Source organism: Bidens hawaiensis, unplaced genomic scaffold (genome assembly GCF_021521415.1).
Source record: "Bidens hawaiensis isolate Kalapana, Puna unplaced genomic scaffold, B.hawaiensis_p1.1 tig00016868_1, whole genome shotgun sequence".
NCBI classification, from domain to species: Eukaryota; Viridiplantae; Streptophyta; class Magnoliopsida; order Asterales; family Asteraceae; genus Bidens; species Bidens hawaiensis.
Window position 1 is genome coordinate 25,321 of NW_027492558.1, and position 11,266 is coordinate 36,586.

An 11,266-nucleotide genomic window follows, 5' to 3' on the forward strand; every position below is an offset into this window, starting at 1 on the left:
ACTCTGTCAACTTTTATCCAAGGTCATGATGTCTCATTCAATCGGTTAACCTTGTATCATACTAGCCCCTTACAATAGCCTAAATTTGAGAGAATATTTAGTTTAAGACTATATCATCAATCCTACTTTGGTGCCCTAAGCCCTTTTGTTGAAAAATTTTATTTATAAACCTTCGTGATAAATCAATTCATTACCCACAATTTTCTCTTTGCTACCATGGTTCTTAATCCGATCCATATGATCTTCCGTGGGCTAATTAATCATACTACTCGAGCCTAATCATACTACTCGAGCCTATTCACATATCTGCCTAATCCTTTCATTAATTATAACTATAACACGTATAATTGTTCTTATAACGCCATTATCATACCCCACATGCACCTTACATGTGAATACATTATTTAAAGGACGGACCTATAATTTGATTCAAACATAAAGAACGAAAAGTGCATTTCACCTTTGTTCTTGTAACACCATTATCACACCCCACATGCACGTTAAATCATTTAAATACCCAACCTAATAACGCCTTTCCTTTACAAATCTTTGCAAACATTTGAACTCAAAATCTTTATATTGCTTAGACTTTGGTTTGTGAAAATGATAAGCACAAAGTGGTGGTGCATTATTAGGTACATGAACTGCAATTATGTACCCCCAAAGTACAAATTTTTTAATCTAATTCGATTTCAAGTATATCTTTGTCAAATAAATATATATTTTATAGGATTCGTATAAAAAATAACTGGTCTGCCAATTATGTGACATAGTTTATAGAGGACCCATCAAAAGCACCTCCATCACTAAACAATATTCCAAGTTTTATAGCCATATATATTTTTAGTTTTCAAGGAAAAAATATCAAAAAATAAAAAGAATTTTATTTTATAGCTGTTTCTTGTGTGGTTCTAGCAATTTTATAATCAAGCAATATATAATAGCCGTATAGATATCGAAACTGGAGTTCATTAACAGCTTTGGGCCTTATGCACGTACATGTGGCACAATTCCTGGGATGAAAATCTGAAAATACCATTCTTGATTTCATATGTACAGAATGCATCGATAATTGCATTTTCCAGATACATTAAATTTGAAAGGTACACTTGTGTCCATAATTGAGCTCCTGAGATTAGCCAGCTAATATCTTTCTTTATTAACTTACATTATTGGTCCATATTTCTTTCATTAATGTCAAATTATTCTCTCAACTTTTGATTTTTCTAAGTGACCTGGTGTTTCATTTGACCTAGGTTCGATTCCGGCCTCTCACCATTTAGTTTCGGCGGCATCGGGTGATAATGGGAGACTATGCGAGTAGGCGGCAATCACTAGTTCGATCCTTGAACTGAACGGGTTTTATCTCACCGCACTAGTACTGTGCCTTCGGCTGAATATTCATGAGCGTTGTCCTTGGGTGAGAGTTTCCCTGGTTTCTAAGACGAGCGTATTATGATATGATGGATTTCGCTAGTAGCCCATTTGGATGTTCGTTACACTGTTAAAAAAAAGACTTTTGATTTTGCTTTTTGAATCATCAGCAAACTTGTTGAACTTGATCATAAATCAAAGAGTGACCAAATTATTGTTTCTCTTATGTTGTCATTATAGGTAATTAGCTTTTTACTATAGAATTTAGTTATAAAGATGGTGGATGATATGTGCAAAAGTTCAGAAATATTAGGACCAATTGTGTAGATACATGGATTTAGTGATACTTTCTACCATAACCATTCATGCCAATAATATGAGCATTTATGGCTTTAAAAAAGGCCACGATCTTGGAAGGCAATAATGGCACACTAATTACAAGCTAGCATAAATAGGGAACATTAGAGTTACCTCCTACCATATCATCAACACTCCACCTCACAATTCGGTTGCTCATTTTGGTTATGGCCTGTTCTTACATATCGAACAATACCTCATACGGAATTCGATCCATTAGTCTCCCTACGACATCACATGATCCATCCGCCGATAGTATCAAGAAAGAGCTTAACGCCATAGAAACATGGGTTATGTCATCAACATGTAAGCCAACTATAGAAACCATTTATGATGGTTTAATGAAGTTATCGAGATTGTATGAGGGCTTGCATGAGTTTATAAACTTGTTATGTTCGGCCCGAAATGAGAAATGGGTTGAAGAGCTAATGGATAGATTGGTGGGGTTCTTGGATGTTTGTGACATCGTTAGAGATATCATGTCACGTTACAAAGAGCATGTAAGAGATCTTCAATGCGCTTCACGAAGGCGAAAGGGAGATTCAAGCATCCCACGATACAATTGTTTTAGAAAAATGATTAAAAAAGATGTGAAAAGATTGATAGCAAGTTTAAAGCAATCCAAGGTAGCAAAGTCACCGGACCACCACCACCATCACCATGAGGTGCAAGTGGTGATCAAAAGGGTCCTGGAGGTGACCGTTTATGTCTTCGAGTCGCTATTGATGCCTTTTGTCACTAGGAGTTCACAAACACCAAAGGCAAATAAATGGTCTATGGTGGTATCAAAGTTGATTCAAAGGACAAAAGTATCATGTGAAGAACATCATTATCAAAATGCAAATGATGTCGAAGGTTTGGACGATGTGTTACGCAGTCAATGCATCAAAGAGGATCGATTTTCGTCTTTGTGGAATGATGCATGCATATGGGAGGCAATGGAAGCTCAGATAGAAAGAATTGAGGATGGTTTAGAGTGTATATTTAGGAGTTTGATTAGAACAAGGGCATCTCTATTAAATGTAGTTTCCAACTACTGAATGTGCACCATAAGAAAATTGACATTAAATATGTAATGTAAAAATATACAAATATCAGTTTACTTAATAATGAGTTGGCTGTTGGCATGGGGGCAACACCCCACTACGGATGTTCTTAAAATCTTTTAAGGCATTTGAACTCAAAATCTTCATGTCCTTACTCTATTAAAAATACCTTTTGGTTTGTGAAAATGATAAGCAAAAAATGGCGGTGCATTATTAGGTGCATGAAACTGCAATTGTGTACGTACTTTAAAGTACGATTATTAAAATCTTATTCGATTTCAAGTAGATCTTTCTTAATAAACATATCTATTTTATGCGAATCATATCCGACTTTGTTTGATAAGCAATATTCAATGTTTTATACCATAATTTTGTCCACTAACAGCATCGTTAAATACTAAAATCTTCTGATGCCTTGTAATGTATTGATTATATAAAAAAAAAAAATTCTTCAGATGCCTTAATGTATTGATTGTCTACAAGTGAGCTTTAAAAAGGGATAGATAATAGTTTGGGATGGTAGTCTGCTACCTAGACATGTTTTACACTTTACAGGACTGATTTTCAGTCAAATGCAATATTGAGGACTGAAATATCATAACACTAGAGACTTATTGGAAGAAATATATTGAAGACTGAAATGCCGTGTTAGTGAGGAATAATTTGAGGACTCAAAATAGGTGTATTGGACATTGAATGTTAGTCCATGTTGATGCCAGGCAATGGGGACTAATTTTCAGTTACTAAAACTAGTATCCAGGACTACGACTAGGGGAGGGATTGGCAAAATCAGCCCTGATAATATTAGGGACTAATTTGGTAGTATCGGACACTAATTTTATTCCTAGATACCAATCTTCCACGAAGACAATTTCAATTCGAACTTATCAATCACCAGTCTCTAGTCCTTAGCGAGGTTCATTTGGTCTATGTTTCTTCCAACCATTCCAATCATTCTCTAAATGTTTAATTTTTGCACTTATATTGCTACCACTCAAAGGCCATTTAGGGTATGTACAATAGTTTCTGTAATATCAAATCAAAAGTTTATTGTTATTTTACAAGAATAAAGTAACTAAAATCTATTAATGTCTAAAATAAAACATATTAATTTCTAGTGTTTGAGATCACAACTTAACCATCTAAAATCAAAACCAGTAATCTCTCTTAACATTATAACACAAGTAGTAACAACTTACACAAGTCACGATTCTAAAATCTCTCTTAACATAACAACACAACAAGTAAACTCACGGTACTCCGCTGATGCATTTAGGCGATTCCAAGCTCTCCAAATACGCACCTCCAATCGCAAATCCACCCGTCAACCCCTCAACCCTCACATCCCTGCATCTTCTCTCATCTACATTATACACAACTACTTCATCTTCCCCACCCAACACAATATCCCGATCGCTCCCTTCAACCATACACACAGGCCTAACATCATCCACCTCAACCCCATCGATACAAACCCGAGTCCAAGACTCACCAACACGATACTCCTCCATCACCCACAACTCATTCCCCGCAGGCGTCCCAAACATACAAAGCTTCCCGTCAAGAATCACCAGCTCATTAAACACGCCTTTCTCGTTATCAACCAAACCCGGCAACTCAATTTCATCAAACTCCTCATTTTCTAAACTAAACGCAGCAATCGTCGACGAGTATCCAACGCGCCTGCTTGTCAGCCAGTGAAGCTTCTGGTTAAGCAAAACACCACTAGTTAAATGCCCGACCGCATGATCATAAGGCGAGTTGTTCACTTTCCTCCATGAATTGTTTCGCAAGCTATAAACCGATATGAACATATCGGTGCAATCTGGATTATGCTCGTTATCGGTGTCCCAAAACGAGATGGAGACTACCTTATAATCATCAGTTGATGAATCATAACCGAACCCGAACATAATAAAACTCTCATCATCTGGTAATGCATAAGGGGATGTTGGAATCTTCCAAAGCTGTCGTGTGGTTGGATTCATTAAGAAGATGGAATCTAGTTCGTCTTTGGCTAAAACGAGGCCGTTGCAGGATCCTAGTATCTGGTCCCACATGATCTGACGTGGCGGGAAAGTTAGTTGTTGTACGGTGGTGGATAAGTTGTTGTTTATGTGGAGTGAGTATAGAGATTTGGTATGGGAAACGAGGATTAGTTTATAGGGGTTGGTGTTTTGACTGAGGTGTGTTTTGATGAATTGGGGATTGGAGATTAGTGAGTTCCAAGACTTTGAAACGGATTTGAAGCGGCCGAGAAATTTGGGCGGTAACACACGGAGTATGGCTTCGATGACATCTGGAGGGAGGTTGGTGGTAGACATGGCCGAACGGTTTGGTTTGGTATTACGGATGATGATATTTAGAAATTAGAAGTGTGTAATAGGTGATCTGTCACTATGAGATAATTTATAAAAATGTTGGTTCAATATATTAAGATTGTTATGGTACATATGCTCTGTGTTATCTTTTTATGTGTTCATCAAATTATATATCCTTATTAAACAAAACAAAGTAAAGTGAAAGTGGTCCAATGACATAAATATTACCCTTGAGGGTAAAATGTCAAAATCATTCATGAGATTTGATAATTATGCGACTTTGGTCTAAATGGTTTTCTTTTTGCAAATTGGATCATTGAGGTTCACAACTTCTTGTCATTGTCGTCCAAATCAATAACCCCGTTAGTTGTTTAACATTAGATGAGGGGCAAGACAGTCTTTTTATTTCTTAGTTAATCTAATCTTTCTAATATATAATAACAAAAGGTGGGCCCCACACATCATCTTCCATCTCCAGCTCCTAAGCCCACCTTAATCAACAGCTTATCTCAATTAATCACAGATTACTTTTCAGCAGAAGCCAAGTCCGACTATCGCAAGCCAGTGCGATCTGCTATCTATCTTGATCTAACTTAAAACCAAGCCATTGTTTAGGGTTGGGTTCAGATCTAAAAACGAAGTTGAATAGAAAAAACGAAGTTGTCATGAGGTTGTTTAGATCTGAAAAACTGGATGCCCGGAGAAGACGACTGTGCCGGCGATACTTTCTGTCGATCTCCTCCCACTCTAATTAGCTACTGATTCTGATCCCGGAGACGACTGTGATGTCGTTCAGTGACGTTGGTGGTGTTGTCGGAAATGTACACAACGCCGGAGATGGGGTTCCTCAAACTACCTATCACCATTTTTGTTATCTTATCGAATTGGTGTTGTTGCCGATCTAGGTTGCAGGTGAGGTGGTGGTTGTCGGCGGTTATGGTTGTGGTGGTTGTGGTAGTTGTAGCATCCTACTTTTCGTTAATAAATAAAGAATATTATGTTGGCTTAATTGGGTGTTAGTGTTTGGTATATAATTGGGTTTGGGCTTGAGTTTGGTTAAGAAAGGATTATGGGCCATATGGCCCATGGAACCCCTATATAAACCCCAAAGGTGGCAACCATGTAACGTCCTCGTTTTATAACTAATAAAATATTCCAGATTTATTTTAGTGGACTTGTCGAGATGTGCCAATTTAATTAATTAAATAATATGTGGAACACGGATAATATTAATAGGAGGTTATTGGACCTAAGAGGGATTATGGGCCAAAAAGCCTTTGGGCTTAGCCTATTTAAACCCCTAAAACCCTAGATCTCATAACTCCACACCTTTACATATTTGCCAAACACCTCAAAAAATAAAAAACACAAACTCCTACTCTCCTTTTCTTGGATACAGAGGCAAGGAAGCAAGATTCAAGTTTTAATTGTTGTGTTCACTAACAACAAGAAAATCATCTAGGCTTAAGTTAGTTCACGATCCGAAATCAAATCGGTTGTATTTAAGTGAGTCGTGCACAGCTCAGGAAGGGGATTACTATTAACGGTGAACGTAACAGGATCCAGGTGAGTTCTAGCCCCATTTATGTGTTATGTTTTCGGGGCTGTGTACATAATACGATGTGTTTAGAATTATACACTTAACTTAAATGGTAAGTGTATATTAGATATATGTTTGTGTATGAATGTGAATGATACAGATTGTTTAACTAGTATGCACGTGATGTTATATTAGTTATGATTGAAGTAAATAGAAAGGAATTATAATGAAGGTAGAATGGTATGGTATGTTAGAGGGCACCGGGCCCTAATAATAACCGAGGTATGTAGGGCATTGGACCCTTATAATATCCAAGGTAAGTAGGGACTGGACTCTAAGGAGATCCAAGGTATGAAGGACACCAGATCCTTATAAATTCTGAGGTATGTAGGGTACTGGACCCTTATAATATCCAAGGTATGTAGGACACCGAATCCTTATTAACTCCGAGGTATGTAGGGTCTGGACCCTTATAATACCCAAGATAAGTGAGGACCGGATCCTTATAGTATCTGAGGTATGTGTTCTGTAGGAAGTTTGAATGTATGAATGTATGTATGTATGGATGTATGGTCGAATGATAGATGAACTGGTAGGTATTGATACGTATCTTCGGACGCGTATTGGTAAGTAAGTGAATGTAATGTATGTTAATTAACTAGAACTCACTCAGCGTAGCTGACTTTAGTATGCACACAGGCAAGTAGAATGAGGTAAGTTGCTTGATGAGGACACGTGGCAATGAGAGGAAGACTGGCATCGCTATGAAGAAGACACCCGTGTCGTTTACGTTTTATGTTTAAGACTTATGTTATGTTATTTTAAGACAGGGTGTTTATGATATGTATGAATGAATGACTTTTAATTCCGCAGAATGTTTTAATTAACTCTGATTTTACGAATTATGTGAATGAGTAAATCCAACCAGCGAGAAAGTAGGGCACCTGGGTCTGGGGCCTTACAAACCACTCCCCATTTTCTCCATTCTCATTTCATTACCACACACACACACACACACACTCTAGAACACGCATATTTCTCGCAACCCGGATCCCGATCCGAGCCAAGGAAAGAGTAAATCTCGAGTCTAAACATCATCAAACAATAGGAACACGTCCAGATCTACTGGTGGTCCAGATCCGAACCCGACCGAGACCAAAAGGTGAGTTTTGGCCAACAAGGTTAAGTTTTTATGGTTGGTTTCGACATGCAAACTAATATAACGATAGATCGGGCTGTATGATGTAAGAAAAAAACATAAACTTGGTGAGTTATAACCTCATGAGTATGTTATGGACAAAAAGGTGATGTTCGGACCTCATAAAACATGGGTATACAAAGTTGGTACAACCCAAATCCCATAAAAGGGTAGAATCGGGTCCTAAGGAAGAGTCTTGGAGTAATATGGCTTTATAATGGTAAAAAGGAAGAAAAGGAGGTTCTATTCGCACAAAAAGGAATCGCATCACATGCCATGCGAAGCGAATGGTTCCATGCGAAGCGAATTCTTTCATGCGAATTGTTCCATGCGAATTCTCTGAAATTGTTGTAAAAACATGACCCGATTCATTTTCTGATGCGTTTTTGATATAGGGCCTATTAATGAAAATAAAATTTTTCCAAGCTAACCTGGCAGGGGCGCTGCCCCCAGAACCTCGTTAGTTGAGGGTTTCATTAACTTAGATGTAAGAAGTAGTAGTAATGGATGATTGATACTCGTAACTTGTTACACAGTTCGCCGAGCACAGTTAAGGAAGAGAATTACGATAAACTCGGAGAGGAATCGTCTTTAGGTGAGTTCTAGCCCCATTTCTCTTTGAAATATTTTCGGGGCTGTGTGCATACTTGTAAGACTAGAAGAATACACACACACACACACACACATTTATATACATATATGATGAAAATGAATAGATGATGCAAGAATGAAGAATGTGGTAAGAATTTTCATGTGTTTAGTTGATAACTAAACGTGTTTGTAAGAGTCAATTAAGAGTTTAATAAAAGAGTCAGGGTGGAAGGCCCTTATAATACCTGGGCAAGTAGTAAGAGTCTAATGTAAGAGTCAGGGCGGCAGACCCTTATAATACCTGGGCAAGAATAGTGTGGCCGACTCTACGATATCGGTGCAAGAAGTCGGGTGGCAGTCCTTTACAATATCTGTACAAGAATTCGGGAGGCAGACCCTTATAATGTCTGTGTAAGAGGTTGGGTGGCAGACCCTTAAAATATCTGTGCAAGAGGTTGGGTGGCAGACCCTTATAATATCTGTGCAAGAATGTAAGGATAGTTGTATGCTATGTGAGAAATATAAGAATAATGTAAGAATGGTACCAAATAATATTTGTACGTAAATAAAAGAACGTGTAAGAATAATCCTATAGCTTGTTAAACTAGAACTCACTCATCGTAGCTGACTTTTAGTATGCACGCAGGTAAATAGGTTGAAGCAGTTGGCTTGAGGAGAGACACATGGCATGAACTGAAGAAGCTGGCATCTACGAAGACGTGTCATGAACGTTTTATATTAATGTTTATGAAAAGACAATTTGTATGTTTAAGACAAAAACTAATGTTTTGTTATGTAATGTTTGAAGTTTTAAGTATTCCGCGAAAGTTTTAATTAACACTGACTTTAGAACTGTGTTTATGAGTAAATCCAACGCTAAAGTAGGGCTCTCGGGAACGGGGCCTTATAGTAGTGGCCTTGCCCCATCGTGGTGGTGGTTGGACTTGCAAGCGCACGAGTCTAGGAAAAATATAATACTATAAACAAATTGATACAAAGACAAAAATGCCCCTCAGTTAACGATTAAATTAACGGCGTTAGTAAAATGGACGACATTGACAGCAAGTTGTAAACCTCAATGGTCTAGTTGCAAAAAAATTATTATTTGGACGAAAGTCGCATAATTGGTCAAACATTAAAGACGAATTTGGCACTTTACTTTACCCTTAAATTAGATCGTGTATATGTGTAGAATGTAGAGTACTATAGTAGAAGTCACAAATTTGTGAAAAACGTCTAGTTGTGAGTGTTTATTTTACAAAGATCATAGCAAAAAGAGATAGGTGTTTGCTAACTAAATAGGTGTCATGTGAGCATTACGTAACATCTTTGGATCCTTAGCAATAACCTTTTTGTGTCGTATGCCATCGAGATTCACTAGTTTTCGTCTTGCTTTGAAATCATAAGCAGGGTGGCCAAATTAGGGTGCTGTAGCACATACCTTTTCTTAATCGTTAAGGCACTTTCAAATGATATGCATGAGTGACCACGAACCATATGTTAAGCAGATAATCAAGTAGACTGAATCAACCCAAAACATTTGCCTCCTCAAATTTCTTAGTATATTTGTGATGCTCACCCCAACATACTAATCAATATTGTCCGCTTAAGCTCAAAATTATGGTTTTCTTTTGTTGCTTGAGTAAAAGTTTTTCATGAGATTATTCATCACAGATTGTTTTCACTCAAGTATGCTTGATTGTGAAGTTTTTAAGAATAAAAAACAGGCCAGTGAGAATTGAGACGGATTCCTTGTGTGCACTAGACATAACAAAATAGAACGATGTAGGTGACATCTAAGGTGATAACCGGTAAAGAGGGTGGAGCAATGACTCTGTAAATACGCAGGTGGTTGAAGTAATGGAGTGTTGATTCAGGAAATGTTGAGAGAAGAAATTTATTAAAGTTAACACGTTTGGTTTAGTGTTTGTATACAAACCTAATAAATTATATTTATTTGATCCTTTTCTTAATTTTAGAAATTTTTTTTCTTAATAAATATAAGTATCAGCAAACAATATTTTGTTGAATATTTAGCAACAAATTACTCTTTTGTTTCATTTTTAAATCTATTTGTTTTCTAAATTAAAATCCACTTAAATTTATCATTTTGTTTTCTTTCTTCTCGTTGTACTTGTTGGACACCCATTTTTAGTTCTTCACGAACTTGGAACAACGACTTATATTGTGAGAGAAGATGATGATCTCACAAGATGATGATAACGACAGAAATGAAAGAAAAAGACGGATGCATGAAACATAGACTTATCTTATTTAGTTAATAAAAAATACATAAAATTCAAAACTCCTATTTTAACATACAGAAGTGGATAATATATCGCCCTTTCAAAAACATATTGTATGATAGATATAAAATTTGAATATGGTTTCATTTTATAAGATAGCTTTCAAAATTTATATTAAGGTTTTCTTAAAAAATGAATGGATGATTTATTTATTTTGTTTCATGTACAACGAAAGAATATGTAATTTGGTCTCAACCAAAAGTTGCCTGCTGTTTCCTTATCTTTGGTCGCCATTTCTACACCTGCTTGCTTCACTCTTTCACTATCACTACCTTCCTTCCGCATAACCCCACATCGTACGCTCTCTCTACCCATTTCATTTCATTGCTTTTCTCTTCATCTGTGTCTCAATTATGATGCTTCAATCTTTTCTTATTCTATGAGTAAATCTTGAAATTTGTATCGAATCGGTTTAACCTTTGTTAATCTTTTATGGGTCCGGAAAGTGGTATGCTTAGTTTTACCCTCCATTGCCATGGTCCTGATATGTACACTAACTGTTTGTGAAAATGAGTAGCTTAATTTTATTCACA

At 36.8% G+C, this 11,266-nt stretch overlaps 2 protein-coding genes across 2 annotated transcripts; one reads left to right on the forward strand and one right to left on the reverse strand.

Annotated features, from left to right (window-relative positions):
- The first annotated feature begins 1,718 nt into the window (after positions 1 to 1,718).
- On the forward strand, positions 1,719 to 2,789 carry LOC143552378 (uncharacterized). The gene has a single exon (XM_077042618.1). It carries the CDS (start codon positions 1,899 to 1,901, stop codon positions 2,769 to 2,771), a length of 873 nt encoding a protein of 290 aa, XP_076898733.1. The 5' UTR covers positions 1,719 to 1,898; the 3' UTR covers positions 2,772 to 2,789.
- Positions 2,790 to 4,027: 1,238 nt separating this feature from the next.
- On the reverse strand, positions 4,028 to 5,101 carry LOC143552404 (F-box/kelch-repeat protein At3g06240-like). The gene has a single exon (XM_077042639.1). The coding sequence runs from the start codon at positions 5,099 to 5,101 to the stop codon at positions 4,028 to 4,030; it is 1,074 nt and encodes a 357-aa protein (XP_076898754.1).
- Positions 5,102 to 11,266: the final 6,165 nt, after the last annotated feature.